Source organism: Scomber japonicus, chromosome 20 (genome assembly GCF_027409825.1).
Source record: "Scomber japonicus isolate fScoJap1 chromosome 20, fScoJap1.pri, whole genome shotgun sequence".
Lineage (NCBI taxonomy): Eukaryota > Metazoa > Chordata > Actinopteri > Scombriformes > Scombridae > Scomber > Scomber japonicus.
Window position 1 is genome coordinate 5,212,441 of NC_070597.1, and position 15,718 is coordinate 5,228,158.

Here is a 15,718-nt window from a genome sequence, read left to right on the forward strand (position 1 = left end):
TGACAGCTGGAAAAGAAAAAAACAAGCCCTTCACTGAAGGATATTCTAGACAGGCAGCAGCTAATGCATTTCACTAGTCCCGCCCCCCGGCGACTCCCATTGGCCAGTTTGGAACGTAAATAAAAATCCTGTCCTCCTATTGGCTGATGCGGAATATTTTCCCAGCCTGGCCTCCCTTGTGTTTATCTCGCTGCTCGCAGGTTTGGTCAGTCGGAGGTTTTGGACACACAGGAGCAGAGACCCCTCCTCAGCAATAATGAAGTTCGTTAGGTTCATTATGAAGAATGCTGCCTTGGCTAGTGTGCCCAAACATATCGAGCATTTTTCTAAATTTTCTCCTTCGCCGCTCTCCATGAAGCAATTTCTCGATTTCGGTATGTATTGATCTGCATGCAAATTGATCATTTAGTGATGTACCGAGCTGTATCTTACGTGGAAACGCACAATGTGAGGATATATGTACGAATATGCAGTGATAAAACATCCTGTGGTAATACATATGTGTTATAATGAACCTATATAGAGTTAAACCACCTGCCCGTGTATATGTTATGCTGCTGTAGCGTAGTGCTCATAGTGCATAGCTATTGCGTCAGATCTGTAGGCTGCACACCATGAAGGAGAAATGTTGTGCATACCTTTGCTCCTGCTACTCATGACTAATTATGTAATATAAACAGCATGCACATTATACATCATGCACATTTTGCAGAGAAATGCAGCAACACACATGTCTGTTTGCAAGGGTTTTAACATTAAGCGTTAAGAATGCCGAGAAAAAAGACCAAAATAAGGCAAATATTCAGTTTTAAATTATAAAAATTATACATTTTATCATCATTTGAGCTGCAAAAATTGTTAGTTTTATCATCTGTGGATTAATCTTTAGGTTATTTGTGGATTTTGTGGTCTAAATGGCACAAATGATTGACAAATGTCCTTCAAAGTTTCCAAAGAGTCCAAGATTATGTCTTAAAAATGTCAAAGTTTGAACAATTCAAAGGTCAAACCTCAGTCCTTGAGGTTTATCATTATCGTAGGACTGCAGCTAATGATTATTGGCAGTATTGATTACTTTCCCTGATTATTTTAATGAACTTTTGTCAAATCAAAACAAGACATCCAAACAAAAATCTTAGATTTTAGAGGCTGGGAAAACTTCTTTGGCTGTTTTGCCTTTTTAAAAAAAGATGAATCTGTTAATTTTCTGCAGATTTGGTAATCAATTAATCAACTTCTAACTCTAATTCAAATTTTCTGGGAGGAAAGGAAGGATAGAAGGGAGGAAGAAAGAAGGAGGGAAGGAAGGTTCTAGAGAAAGAAGGAAGGGAGGAAGGAAGGAAGGAAGGAAGGTAGGAGGGAGGGAGAAAGGAAGGAAGTAAAGAAGGACAGAGGAAAGAAGGAAGGGAAGAAGGTAGGGGGGAGGAAAGAAAGGAAGGAAGGAAGGAAGGAAAGAAGGAAGGAAAGAAGGACAGAAGGAAGGAAAGAAGGAACCGTCAAAACAGACGGGTCAAAAGGAGGAAGGAAGGAAGGAAGGAATGAAGGTACTGTAGGAGGGAGGGAGGAAAGAAAGGAAGGAAAGGGAGGAAAGGAAAGAAGGAAGGAAGGACGGACAAAATAAGGAAGGAGGGAAGGTAGGAGGGAGGGAAGGAGGGAGGAAAGAAAGAAGAGTCAAAACCGACCGCTCAATTTGATAATGAATGAATGAACTTCTAACTCTAATTATAATTCCCTCTGTGTTGACTCAGGTTCCATCAACGCCTGTGAGAAGACCTCCTTTGTGTTTCTGAGGCAGGAGCTTCCTGTTAGACTTTCTAATATAATGAAAGAAATCAACCTCCTGCCTGACAAGCTGGTCACAACTCCGTCAGTGCAGATGGTGCAGAGCTGGTAAGTGCAAGTGATATCATTTATTTACTCACTCATCATGACTCTCCCCATGATGAAGCAATGGAAGGAAACCTTATCCCAAAAACTACATGACAAAGCATTTCAGATGTGGTCCCCATTCATAAAAACCCCCGTTACCCTGCCAGCTCCCGTCCTCCTCTGACCACTAACGAGCTCACAGTCACAGCTGTTGACTTGTTTATTGCCGCTCAGCCAGACCGTTTTATTTCCCGACGTCATGCTTAGAATTACAAAAGCACCCTTTGACCAAGTTGTAGTCCTTCCAGCGAGCTCTGTGCAGAGGAAAGGGGGGGGGGGGGGGGGGGGAGGGTGGAGGGGGGAGGTGTGGAGAGAGTGGAGGCTCTCAGCTTTGAACTTTACCCTAGTTTCACGTCACATGATCACGTGACCTTGTTTTTGCTTTGCTATCCCTTTGTGAGGAATGTGTTATGAGGAAAATATACCTGCCAAGACTAAACACAGACTTTATTTAATCCAAGAGCTTTCACTTACAAGATTCCTGAAGTACAGAAGAGGGTTGCATTCACTTAACAAAAAAAAAGCTCAGTTTTTCTGAGTTTTTTTTTTTTTTTTCTGTTTTTCTGATTTTTTTTCTTTTTCTGTTTTCTGAGTGATGCCTTTTATTTTTCTGTTTTTCTGAGGAAGGAAAGGAGGGAGGGAGGAAGGATGGAAGGGAGGAAGGAAAGGAAAGGAAGGGAGGAAGGAAGGTAGGAGGAAGGAAGGAAAGATGGACAAAAGAAGGAAGGAAGGAAGGTAGGAGGAAAGAAGGAAGGAAGGTAGGAGGGAAGGAAGGAAAGATGGACAAAGGAAGGAAGGTAGGAGGGAAGGAAAGGTGGGAGCAAGGATGGAAGGGAGGGAAGAAGGAAGGAAAGGAGGGGAGGAAGGAAGGAAAGGAGGGAGGAAGGATGGAAGGGAGGAAGAAAGAAAGAGGGAGGGAGGAAGGAAGGATGGAAGGGAGAAAGAAGGAGGAAGAAGGAAGGAAGGTAGGAGGGAGGGAGGGAAAAAGGAAGGAAGGGAGGAAATAAAGAACAGTCAAAACAGACGGGTCAATTTGACCCTGGAGGACGACAGGAAGGTTAATAACATGTTTATTTAATGTGTTCTTATTTGTGGTTATTTTCAGGTATATTCAGAGTTTAATGGAAATTCTTGAATTCTTAGACAAGAATCCTGACGACCACAAAGTCCTGGGAGAGTAAGTTGCTCATTTTATTTCCTGGATAATCTCAAATTCACTCAAAACTTCAGTCAGTTTTCATGATCTGGAGAAATGCAAAAGGAGGAGTAACAGCTGATTTCATATCCTTATCTTCTATATTACCCTATGTGATTTCTGGATATTCTGACAGCTGGATTTCTTTACTTCCTCCCTCCCTCCTCAGGTTTGTTGGTGCGTTGGTCACCATCAGAAACAGACATAACGACGTCGTGCCGACCATGGCTCAGGGTATCATAGAATATAAAGAAGCTTTTCCCCAGGATCTGGTCACCAACCAGAACATCCAGTACTTTCTGGACCGGTTTTACATGAGCCGCATCTCTATCCGCATGCTCATCAACCAGCACAGTGAGTAGCCTTCAAAATAAGAGAGAGGGATCTGTTTCTAATTAATTAACTGTGGCTGTGTTTAGCTTTATTGTTTATTGTGTGGATAAACCAGTCTATAAGATGAGTATTATATCTACCTGCACATATAAATCTATTTGTTGAAGGTAATTTTACACATTTTTTGAGTGAGAAACACTTTTACTTTTACTTTTAAAAGACTTTCAGGAGCTGGATTAATCCTCCTGTTGTCCTCAGGTCAAGGAAGGAAAAGAGGAAGGAAGGAGGGAAGGAAAGGAGTTGGGAGGAGGGAAAGAAAGGAGTTAAGAGGGAGGAAGGAAGGAAAGGAGGGAGGAAGGAAGGATAGAAGGGCCAAAGGAAGGAAAGAAAGGAGTAGGGAGGGAAGGAAGGAAGGAAGGAAGGAAGTGAGGAAAGGAGGAAGGAAGGATAGAAGGACCGAAGGAAAAAGGAAGGAAAAAAAGGAGTAAGGAGGGAAGGAAGGGTGGATGGATGGAAGCAAGGAAGGATGGAAGGAGCAGGGAGCAAAGAAAGAGGGGAGGAGGGGAAGAAGGAAGGAAAAAATACAGAAAGAGGAAGGAAGGAAGGAAAGAATGAACAGTCAAAAGCGGTGGGGTCAATTTGACCCGGGAGGACGACAGGAGGGTTAAAAATATAAAATAATTTGGTCAGAGTTTTTCTTCCTGTTGTGTCTGAAAAGAATATTTTATTTCTATTACTTCCTGGAATAATCCTACAAAGCAAACTTCATAGTCACATACATTACAGATTTCTCTATGTGGGCCGTTGCTACGGTTACGTTAGACTCAGCACAGAGATTGTTCCTTATTCTAAACGTATTCCTGAACAGACTCAAAGACTTGTCGGATGATATTGTGTCTATTCAGAGTCGTGTTTGTTATGGAAAGCTCGATGAAATACGATCAGTCATGCGTTACAAAGATAGTTGATGCATATCTCTGCTGTGATAACGTCATGCTTTAGATATACAGATGCATGCTGGGAAACTTTTCTGCTTTCCTGAACATAAAGGAGATTAAAAATTACTTTCTTGGAAATTTGCATTTGGAGGTTTTACTTTTTTTTTTTTTTTTAATCTTTTTTTGAGAGATTTGGAACTAGAAGTCTTATCATATTGACTCTTAATTTGAAGTGATGCCCTTATCATTACTTAACTTATCCATTTATTATAGATGACACACTGCTTCCTGTTCATCTTATATTGCTATTTTCATCTCTTTGCAGCTCTTATTTTGAAGGGATGTCCAGCCCTTATCATTACCTAACTTATTATGTTTATTATAGATCTTATAGATCTTATCTTATCTTATATTGACTCTTATTTTGAAGTGATGTCCAGCCCTTATCACTACTTAACTTATTATTAATTTATTACAGATGACACACTGCCTTCTGTTCATCTTATATTGACTCTTATTTTGAAGGGATGTCCAGCCCTTATCATTACTTAACTTATTATCCGTTTATTATAGATGACACACTGCTTTCTATTCATCTTATATTGACTCTTATTTTGAAGGGATGTCCAGCCCTTATCATTACTTAACTTATTATGAGTTTATTATAGATGACAAACTGCTTCCTGTTCATCTTGATATTGATATTTTCATCTCTTTGCAGCTCTTATTTTTGACGGCGCCCCCAACCCGATCCACCCCAACCCCATCGGAAGCATCGACCCTCACTGTCAAGTCGGAGATGTAGTTCAGGGTAAATATGAACTGTTGTGTTGCATTAATTGACACTTTATATCAGAGATGGTTCAAGTTTTTGGCTTTTTCATGCACACAAAAGCAGCTCTATTCTTTTTGCACTATTATCAATATTAATGTTTCTCTTTTCCTTCTGTTTAGATGCTTTCCACAGTGCCAAGATGTTGTGTGACCAGTACTATCTCTGCTCCCCTGATCTGATCCTACAGGAGAGAAACAGTAAGCTTAACATTGATTTAATCTGACAGCTCAGTTTTAATACAAACATGCCAAAGAGCCAAAGAGTCCTCGGAGACTTACATTAAAAATAATAGATCCAATCCATCTGTGTGTGGATATACCAGAGGAGTCAAACTCATTTCATTCAAGGGCCACATACAGTCGAATTTAATCTAATATGGGCCGGATCATTAAAAAGATGGAAGGAAGGAAGGAAGGAAGGAAAAAAGAAAGACAGGGAGGAAGGAAGGACAGAAGGAAGGAAGGAAGGAAGGAAAGAAGGAAAAAGAGAGACAGGGAAGAAGGAAGGACAGAAGGAAGGAAGGAAAGCAGGAAGGAAGGAAGGAAGGGAAAGAAGACAGGAAGGAAGGAAGGAAAGAAGGAAAAAGAAAGACAGGGAGGAAGGAAGGACAGAAGGAAGGAAGGAAGGAAAAGAAGACAGGAAGGAAGGAAGGAAAGAGGGAAAAAAGGAAGGAAGGAAGGAAGGAAGGACGGAAAAGAAGACAGGAAGGAATGAAGGAAGGAAAGAAGGAAAAAAGAAAGAAAGGGAGGAAGGAAGAACAGAAGGAAGGAAGAAAGGAAAAGAAGACAGGAAGGAAAGAAGGAAAAAAGACAGAAATAAAGGGAGGAAGGACAAAAGGAAGGAAGGAAGGAAAAAAAGACAGGAAGGAAAGTGGGCCGGTCTGGACCCCTCGGGCGGGCCGGTTCTGGCCCACGGGCCGTATGTTTGCCACCCCTGGTATCTACAGTATGAGGAACACTGAGCCAGATGGACCTGAGGGGGCCTGTAATTATAGCAGTGGAGCTGCAGTAATGGTGGAGTGGACCCGGCTGACTGCATCACACAATATTGACACATCAGGTTTAACCCTCCTGTTGTCCTCGAAGGAAGGAAGGAAGGAAGGAAGGAAGGAAGGAAGGCAGGTAGGTAGGTAGGTAGGTAGGAAGGAAGGAAAAAAGAAAGACAGGAAGGAAGGCAGGAAGGAAGGAAGGAAAAAAGAAAGACAGGAAGGAAGGACAGAAGGAAGGAAGGAAGGAAGGAAAAGAAGACAGGAAGGAAGGAAGGAAGGAAGGAAAAGAAGACAGGAAGGAAGGAAGGAAAAAAGAAAGAAAGGACCTGAGGGGGCCTGTAATTATAGCAGTGGAGCTGCAGTAATGGTGGAGTGGACCCGGCTGACTGCATCACACAATATTGACACATCAGGTTTAACCCTCCTGTTGTCCTCGAGTCAAGGAAGGAAGGAAGGAAGGAAGGAAGGAAGGCAGGTAGGTAGGTAGGTAGGTAGGAAGGAAGGAAAAAAGAAAGACAGGAAGGAAGGCAGGAAGGAAGGAAGGAAAAAAGAAAGACAGGAAGGAAGGACAGAAGGAAGGAAGGAAGGAAGGAAAAGAAGACAGGAAGGAAGGACGGAAGGAAGGAAAAGAAGAAAGGAAGGACAGAAGGAAGGAAGGAAGGAAAAGAAGAAAGGAAGGGAGGAAGGACAGAAGGAAGGAAAAGAAGACATTAAGGAAAGATGGAAGGAATGAAGGAAGGAAGGAAGGAAGGAAGGAAGGAAAAAAGAAAGACAGAGAGGAAGGAAGGACAGAAGGAAGGAAGGCAGGAAGGAAAAGAAGACAGGAAGGAAGGAAGGAAGGAAGGAAAAAAGAAAGAAAGGACCTGAGGGGGCTGTAATTATAGCAGTGGAGCTGCAGTAATGGTGGAGTGGACCCGGCTGACTGCATCACACAATATTGACACATCAGGTTTAACCCTCCTGTTGTCCTCGAAGGAAGGAAGGAAGGAAGGAAGGTAGGTAGGTAGGTAGGTAGGTAGGAAGGAAGGGAGGAAGGAGAAAGGGAGGGAGGGAGGGAGGAAGGAAAGGAAGGAAGGAAGGAAGGAAGGAAAGAAGGAAAAAAGGAAGGAAGGCAGGACAGAACGAAGGAAAAAAAGAAAGGGAAGAAGGAAGGACAGAAGGAAGGAAGGAAGGAAGGAAGAACAGAAGGAAAGAAGGAAGGAAAAGAAGACAGGAATGAAAGATTGAAGGAACGAAGGAAGGAAAAAAGACAGAAAAAAAGAGAGGAAGGACAGAAGGAAGGCAGGAAGGAAGGACAGAAGGAAGGAAGGAAGAAAGGAAGGCAGGAAGGAAGGAAAAGAAGACAGGAAGGAAAGATGGAAGGAAGGAAAGAAGGAAAAAGGAAAGAAAGGGAGGAAGGAAGAACAGAAGGAAGGAAGGAAGGAAAAGAAGACAAGAAGGAAGGAAAAAAGAAAGAAAGGGGGGAAGGAAGGAAGGAAAAAAGAAAGACAGGGAGGAAGGAAGGAAGGAAAAGAAGACAGGAAGGAAGGAAAAAAGAAAGAAAGGGGGGAAGGAAGGAAGGAAAAAAGAAAGACAGGGAGGAAGGAAGGAAGGAAAAGAAGACAGGAAGGAAGGAAGGAAAAAAGAAAGAAAGGACCTGAGGGGGCCTGTAATGATAGCAGTGGAGCTGCAGTAATGGTGGAGTGGACCCGGCTGACTGCATCACACAATATTGACACATGAGGCTCTTTTCCTTTCTGCTGAGTCGTGAGACGAGTGCAGAGCGGAGAGACAAGTGGCTGAAGGACGATAATGAATTATAAATGAAGTGGACGGAAATTAACCTTCCTATCGTCCTCGCCGGTCAAATTGACCCCGTCTGTTTTGACTGTTCTTTCTTTCCTCCCCTCCTTCCTCCTTTTGTCCATCCTTCCTTCCTTCCTTTCCTTCCTCCCTCCCTTCCTCTTTTCCTACCTTCCTCCTTCCTTCCCTTCCTCTTTTCCTTCCTTCCTCCCTTCCTTCCTTCTTTCCTCCCTTCCTTCTTTTGTCCATCCTTCCTTCCTTTCCTTCCTTCTTTTCCTTCCTTCCTCCCTCCTTTCCTTCCTTCCATCCTCCCTTCCTTCCTTCCTCCTACCTTCCTTCCTTCCTTCTTTCATCCATCCTTCCTTTCCTTCCTTCTTTCCTCCCTTCCTTCTTTTGTCCATCCATCCTTCTTTCCTTCCTTCTTCCTCCCTTCCATCCTCCCTTCCTTCCTCCCTCCCTCCCTCCTTTCCTTCCTTCTTCCTCCCTTCCTCCTCCCTTCCATCCATCCTTCTTTCCTTCCTTCCTTCCTTCTTTTGTCCATCCTTCCTTCCTTCCTTTCCTTCCTCCCTCCCTTCCTCTTTTCCTACATTCCTCCTTCCTTCCCTTCCTCTTTTCCTTCCTTCCTCCCTTCCTTCCTTCCTTCCTTCCTTCCTTCGTTCCTTCCTTCCTTCCTTCCTTCCTTCTTTCATCCATCCATCCTTCTTTCCTTCCTTCCTTCTTTTGTCCATCCTTCCTTCCTTTCCTTCTTCCCTCCTTTCCTTCCATCCTTACTTCTTTCCTTCCTCCCTCCCTCCTTTCCTTCCTTCTTTCCTCCCTCCCTCCCTCCTCCCTTCCTTCTTTTGTCCATCCTTCCTTCCTTCCTTTCCTTCCTTCTTACTTCCTCCCTTCCATCCTACTTCCTCCCTTCTTTCCTTCCTTCCTCCCTCCTTTCCCTCCTACTTCCTCCCTTCCATCCTTTCTTCTTCCCTCCTTTCCTTCCTACTTCCTCCCTTCCATCTTTCCTTCCTTCTTCCTCTCTTCTTTCCTTGACTCGAGGACAACAGGAGGGTTAAGAGAGAAACACACTCACACTTTCTCTCTCTCTCTCTGTGCAGACAAGAAGAAGAACAACCCCATCAGCATCGTGTATGTGCCCTCTCACCTTTATCACATGCTGTTTGAGCTCTTTAAGGTACGGATACACCCTTTAAATTTTGAATTATACACAAATGAACGATATTATACTCAAATAAAAAGCTTTAAAAAGACTGTGTTATATCCTCTTTACAGAACGCTATGAGGGCTACTATTGAGACCCATGAGAGCAGCAACAATCTGCCGCCTATTGAAGTCATGGTGTCTCTTGGAGGAGAGGACATGTCAATAAAGGTGGGTTGTAAATTACAGCTGTTAGCAGTTATTTCAGTAAACGCTGCAGGGTCCTTGTTGGAGTCTGTGCAGACTCCCCCCCCCCAGGTGTTCCCTCCTCATGTAATGTTCACATACTTCGAACCAGCAAGTGGATAAGAGCTTTAAAAAAAAAAGGCGTGTAGGAGTGAATGGGAATGTGGGCATTTGCGAACTCTGTGTGAACCAGCTAATGTTATGTCAATCATGATTAGGGTTGCAAAATTCCGGGAATTTTCAAACTTGGAAACTTTCCATGGGAATTAACGGGAATTAATGGGAATAAACCGGGAATTTATGAAGGTATGTTCTTATTAGGGAACTTAAATATAGTTGAATATCTATGCTATCACATGCTCACATAGTAAGGGTTGCAAAGGGGTGGAACATTTCTGGTAAATTTCTGGAAAGTTTCCGGTAACATTCCATGGGAAGTTAAGCTGGGGAATTTTGGAAATATTCCAAATTGGAAACTTTCCATGGGAATTGTGGGAATTTATGGCAATTGAGGGTAATTTAGTGGAAAGGTATCATATCTAAGCAAAAATAATTGTTTAGTTATAAGCAAAATAATACAATTAAAACAGTGTGCTACTGTATGTGAGCATGTGATAGCTAGGGTTGCAAAATTCCGGGAATTTTCAAACTTGGAAACTTTCCATGGGAATTAACGAGAATTAATGAGAATAAACTGGGAATTTATGAAGATATGTTCTTATTATGGAACTTAAATATAGTTGTGTAAAATAATATTTTAGCATAATCCTGACTGAAACAACCAGATGTCATGCAGCACAGTTGAATATCTATGCTATCACTAGGGTTGCAAAGGGGTGGGAAATTTCTGGAAAGTTTCCGGTAAATTTCCATGGGAATTTAAGCTGGGAAATATTCCAAATTGGAAACTTTCCATGGGAATTATGGGAATTTATGGGAATTAAATGGGAATTTATGGCAATTGAGGGTAATTTAGTGGAAAGGTATCATATCTAAGCAAAAATAATTGTTTAGTTAGAAGCAAAATAATACAATTAAAACTGTGTGCTATGTGAGCATGTGAGCCTACCACATAAATTACCCTCAATTGCTATAAATTCCCATTTAATTCCCATTTAATTCTCATAAATTCCCATAATTCCCATGGAAAGTTTCCAATTTGGAATATTTCCAAAATTCCCCAGTTTAACTTCCCATGGAAATTTACCAGAAACTTTCCACCCCTTTGCAACCCTAATCATGATGTTGCCCCCCAGGCGTCCCCTCCCTCCTCATGTAATGTTCACATACTTGGAAACAGCAAGTGGATAAGAGCTGTAAAAAAAAAAAAAAAAAAGGCGTGTAGGAGTGAACGGGAATGTGGGCGTGTGTTTTTTAAATGTTTGCAAACTCTGCGTGAACCAGCTAATTTCATGTCAATCATGATGTTGCATAAGATTTTAGTAGTGCACACAAAATGTTCAATGCCTTTTAGCTTTTCTATTCTCCTGCTGTCCCCACCCAGATCGTTCTGTAAACCTGGTTATGTAACGGCTTCACCCTCAATCAAGCACAGAGCCTTCTGGCAAGCAAAGCTACTAAAGCTCTGATAAGATAAACTAGATGTGGGTGTGTGACTTCTCAGAGAGCCGTTAAACCCTCGCTCATGCGTTGCCAAGACATCGACAAGGATTCTTGTTGTCACTTGCACACCTGACTGCTAAGTGACACACCACAAGATGAAGAGAAACATGTATTAGTCTGAATCTGAAACTGACAATGGATCAAATTAGTATTATTATTCCTTCCTCCTACCTTCCTCCTTTCCTTTCCTTTCCTTCCTCCCTTCCTTATTTCCTTTCCTCCCTTCCTTCCTTCCTTCCCTTCCTCCCTCCTTGACTTCCTGCCTTCCCTCCTCCTTCCCTCCTACCTTCCTTCTTCCTCCTTTCCTTCCTTCCTTCCCTTCTTTCCTTCCTTCCTTCTTACTCCTTTCCTTCCTTCCTTTCTTCCTTCCTCCCTCCCTCCCTCACTTCCTCTCTCTCCTTCATCCCTTCTTTTCTCCCTCCTTGCCTTCCCTCCCTCCCTCCTTCTTCCTCCCTCCTTTCCTTCCTTCCTCTCTTCCTCCCTCCCTCCTTCTTCCTCCCTCCTTTCCTTCCTTCCTCTCTTCCTCCCTCCTTCCTCCTTTCCTTCCTTCCTTGACTTGAGGACAACATGAGGGTTAAAGAGTTAAACTGACAAAAATAGGGTTGTATAAATTCCCTGTTATGTTTTCTCTGACTCGCCTCCTCTCTCCTCTACCAGCACCACGCTCGGACAAGCCCTGTTCACCTTTACTCTGATTATGAGTGGAGCAAACAAACAGAAGCCTTGTTAGTTTGAGCCAAAGTGTTCACGACAGCTAGACATCATCTCTCTCACATTTTCATGGCTCAGCACTGTTGGAGGACCTCACATCATTCTCTCTCTCTCTCTCTGTGTGTCTCTCTCTCACTCTCTCTCTGTGTCTCTCTCTCACTCTCTCTCTGTGTCTCTCTCTCACTCTCTCTCTGTCTCTCCCTGTGTGTGTCTCTCTCTCTCTCTCTCTCTCTCTCTCTCTCTCTGTCTCTCTCTCTCTCTCTCTCGCTGTGTGTCTCTCTCTCTCTCTCTCTCTCTGTGTGTCTCTCTCTCTCTCTCTCTCTGTGTGTCTCTCTCTCTCTCTCTCTCTGTGTGTCTCTCTCTCTCTCTCTCTCTGTGTGTCTCTCTCTCTCTCTGTGTGTGTGTCTCTCTCTCTCTCTGTGTGTGTGTCTCTCTCTCTCTCTGTGTGTCTGTCTCTGTCTCTCTCTCTCTCTCTCTGTGTGTCTCTCTCTCTCTCTCTCTCTCTCTCTCTCTCTCTCTCTCTCTCTCTCTCTCTCTCTCTCTCTCTCTCTCTCTCTCTCTCTCTCTCTCTCTCTCTCTCTCTCTCTCTCTCTCTCTCTCTCTCTCTCTCTCTCTCTCTCTCTCTCTCTCTCTCTGTATGTGTCTCTGCTGACTGTACCACTCTATTTCTGCCCCCTTGTGACCGTAGGTGAGCGACAAGGGTGGCGGTGTCCCATTTCGCCGCATCGAGAACCTTTACAGCTACATGTACTCCACTGCTCCTACCCCACAGATCGGAGAGCACACACGACCTCCGCTGGTAAGTAGAGAAGCGGGAAGCGGGGCGGTGTGGGATGTCATCTGTTAACATTATTGCATTCCTACATATATTAAAAAAAAAACTAATTGTTACTTTAGCAGACAATAAGACAGCTAATTGCACCATTTGTCTTCTGGTTGCACTTCTGCACAACCCACAAGCAACAAAACACATGCTCATTAAGACTTTTATTTAGATTCCACTCGCTATTTAAAGATTAAACTCCTGGCTTTTCCTTTTTTTCTGACCTACAATACACAAAGCAAACCTGACAAAAGACTTGTTTGTACCAGTGAAAAGAGCACTGCTGCTTCCAGTGTGACAGACAACAAAGCCTTCTTAAAACCCTTCATCTCTCATCTCTTGTGTCCGTGCAGGCTGGCTTTGGCTACGGTCTGCCCATCTCCAGACTCTACGCCAAGTACTTCCAGGGAGACCTGCAGCTCTACTCCATGGAGGGCTACGGCACAGATGCTGTAATCTACTTGAAGGTGAGCCAAACATGGCGACGATGCATGAGACTGTGACAAGAAGACGTGAGTTAGATTAGAAAGTCTGCGTCACGTAAACGGAGAGAAAGAGAAAGTGATTTATTTTGTTTTAAGGAAAGGTATAAACATATAAAATACTCTTTTGCAAACAGCAGATGCTACAAGAAAAATTCCACTGCTTGGAAACTGCTATTCATGAATAAAAAAAGATATGACTCCAAATCAGGGGTGTCAAACATGCGGCCTGTGGGCTAGAACCGGCCCGCCGAGGGGTGCAGATCCTGCCCACTTTCCTTCCTGTGTTCTTTTCCTTACTTCCATCTGTCCTTCCCCCTACCTTCCTTTTTTCCTTTCTTCGTTCCTTCCTTCTGCCCTTCCTCATTACCTTCCTTTCTTCGTTCCTTCCTTCCTTCCTTCTGTCCTTCCTCCCTACCTTCCTTTTTTCCTTCCATCCTTCCTTACTTCCTTCTGTCCTTCCTTCCATTGTCTTTCCTACCTTATTTTTTTCCTTCCTTCCTTCCTTTCTTCCTTCTGTACTTCCTTTATTCCAAACGTGCATATATAGGCGTACATAAATATACACATAAACAACCAACTAAGATGAAATAATTATAGAAAATAAAGTAAATAAATACATAAATAATTAAAAAAAATAAAATAAAATGAAATAGAATTTAAAATAAATAATTAAATTACGGTGTTAATTAATAAAATATGTATAAAAAATAAATAATTAAATGCGAATATAATGAAATTATAGCAAAAGTCACAGCCCCAAATAAAACCCACCCACCCCACTAGATCCAGAACTCCACGGAGGATAGTTAAGAGTGAACACCAAGCCTTTATTGCCTTTAGTTGATGTCCTGCTTTTGTTACTGAGCTGTGCAAACCTGTGGAGCCTGCCCTGCATGGCTATTTGTAATTATGTCTTTTTTTTCCGTCCCTCCAGGCGTTGTCTACAGACTCCATCGAGAGGCTGCCGGTCTACAACAAAACTGCTCTGAAGAACTACAAAGTGAGCCAAGAGGCTGACGACTGGTGTATACCCAGCAAAGAGCCTCTTGATCTGCGCAACTATAAGGTTGCCAAATGAGAACATCCTCCAGGCCTGGTGCTTCAAGCCCTACAAGCCGTGAAGCCTCCAGAAGATCTTTGTATTCCCATGTCATCATCTACTAAGGCAGATGGGCACGGACGCTCTCACCACTGACAAAGTGTCCTCTTACATTTCAGTTTTAGCGGTAGCATGTTGTTTTCATTCCCTGTCGTGTTTTTTTGGGTTCAATATAAAAAAATTATACAAATGGGAGACAGCTACAGTACTAATCACCTCTAGAGACCTTTGGACAGGTGGTTGAAATACACTTCACTTCAACTTGGGAGTGAGTGTATGTGTGTGTGTGTGTGTGGATAAGCAGCCCAGAGTCATGTGACACAGATACAGAGACACAGAGGCAGCACCCAGCATGCAATGGGTGCAAAAAAAAAACAACAAACAAGGTGGGAATATGAGAGATAGACGGAGAGAAGCAGAGGACGGTTTTATTATTATACCACATGCTATAAGGTTATATAGCAGATGTTTGAAGAGGGACATGTGGAGGTATTCAGGTGATCGGGGGGGAGGACCTGATGTTGAACCAGATCCTATCTCCTGTAGGGAACGTCACCCAGGCCTTACAGTAGCAAGCTTACCCCAAAGGATCATTTGATTAAAATACTTGAAAGCTATTTAAATTAATACCACTGGTGCTCCTTGGTAGATTTTATAGACTGTTGGATCTTGGATCTGTAGATTTGAACAAATATAGGTCTTTGAAGTTGAGTGGTTTTTGTCTGCGTGGGTATTTGTTCAAGCTTTTTGATATTTTTCAGCCCCCCCCAAAAAATGTTTCCACAGTATTCAACACTGACTGATAAGATACAGTGTTATCTTTAATATCCGTTTTCTGGACCAGGCTGAATGTAATCCGCTCTTTTCTGTGCATTCATTTGCATTAATTATACAGATAAAGAGTCTTGAAACTTGCAGTATCACAAGACCCCCAGTTCCCTCTGATGTTCCACAGCCGGGGAAAGCATTAGCCTGGCTTGTTTGGAGGGCTTAAAACGCCTTTTAGTTAAAGTTCAGTGGAGGCTGGTATTACACACAGAAGACATGAGGAGACAGTGCATGTCGTGTTTGAGTTCTCTGCCAGTTCAGGTCAGTCTCAGATTATTTAATATAGTGTGCCATAAGATGAAAAAGTGTCCATTGGGTCCATATATGTTAAAAAAAAAAGGTTTTCTTTTGTATTAAAATCAACTTAATCATTCAGTATGTGAAAGGTTATTTTTATATAGCTCCAGATTTTGTGACTGAAATGATTGTAAATACTGTAAATACTATACAAATAAATAAAATAGAACAAATTCAGTACAAAATGCTCCTCTTGTGTTGTTTTATCCTGCGTACTGTGTGTGTGTGTGTGTGTGTGTGTGTGTGTGTGTGTGTGTGTGTGTGTGTGTGTGTGTGTGTGTGTGTGTGTGTGTGATTAAGTGATTGATTATATCCGCCTGTGGTGTTTTTCTCTTAAAGGATAATTACAGTTTTTTACAACCTGGAACTTATTTCTAGCATAAAAATACGATCATTTACTCACCCAGACAACTTTGGTGTCATTTGGAGTTCGGACTAAAGTAGCTCCAGTGTTGCGCTGCGTATATAT

General features: G+C 42.6%; 1 protein-coding gene across 1 annotated transcript; it reads left to right on the forward strand.

Moving 5' to 3' along the window:
• The first annotated feature begins 224 nt into the window (after positions 1 to 224).
• Positions 225 to 15,428, forward strand: pdk2a (pyruvate dehydrogenase kinase 2a). The gene is made up of 11 exons (XM_053341465.1): positions 225 to 374; positions 1,749 to 1,890; positions 3,035 to 3,106; positions 3,294 to 3,478; positions 5,117 to 5,206; positions 5,350 to 5,427; positions 9,095 to 9,171; positions 9,270 to 9,368; positions 12,406 to 12,516; positions 12,894 to 13,007; positions 13,960 to 15,428. The coding sequence occupies exons 1-11, from the start codon at positions 257 to 259 to the stop codon at positions 14,101 to 14,103; spliced, it is 1,230 nt and encodes a 409-aa protein (XP_053197440.1). The 5' UTR covers positions 225 to 256; the 3' UTR covers positions 14,104 to 15,428.
• The last annotated feature ends 290 nt before the right edge of the window (positions 15,429 to 15,718 follow it).

Excerpts from the sequence above, each read along its gene's own strand:
- pdk2a (XM_053341465.1), top strand. The coding sequence starts at position 257 with ATGAAGTTCGTTAGGTTCATTATGAAGAATGCTGCCTTGGCTAGTGTG. Across the intron at positions 5,428-9,094 it reads GATCCTACAGGAGAGAAACA|ACAAGAAGAAGAACAACCCC; the intron begins GTAAGCTTAACA and ends CTCTCTGTGCAG. Across the intron at positions 9,172-9,269 it reads TGCTGTTTGAGCTCTTTAAG|AACGCTATGAGGGCTACTAT; the intron begins GTACGGATACAC and ends TCCTCTTTACAG.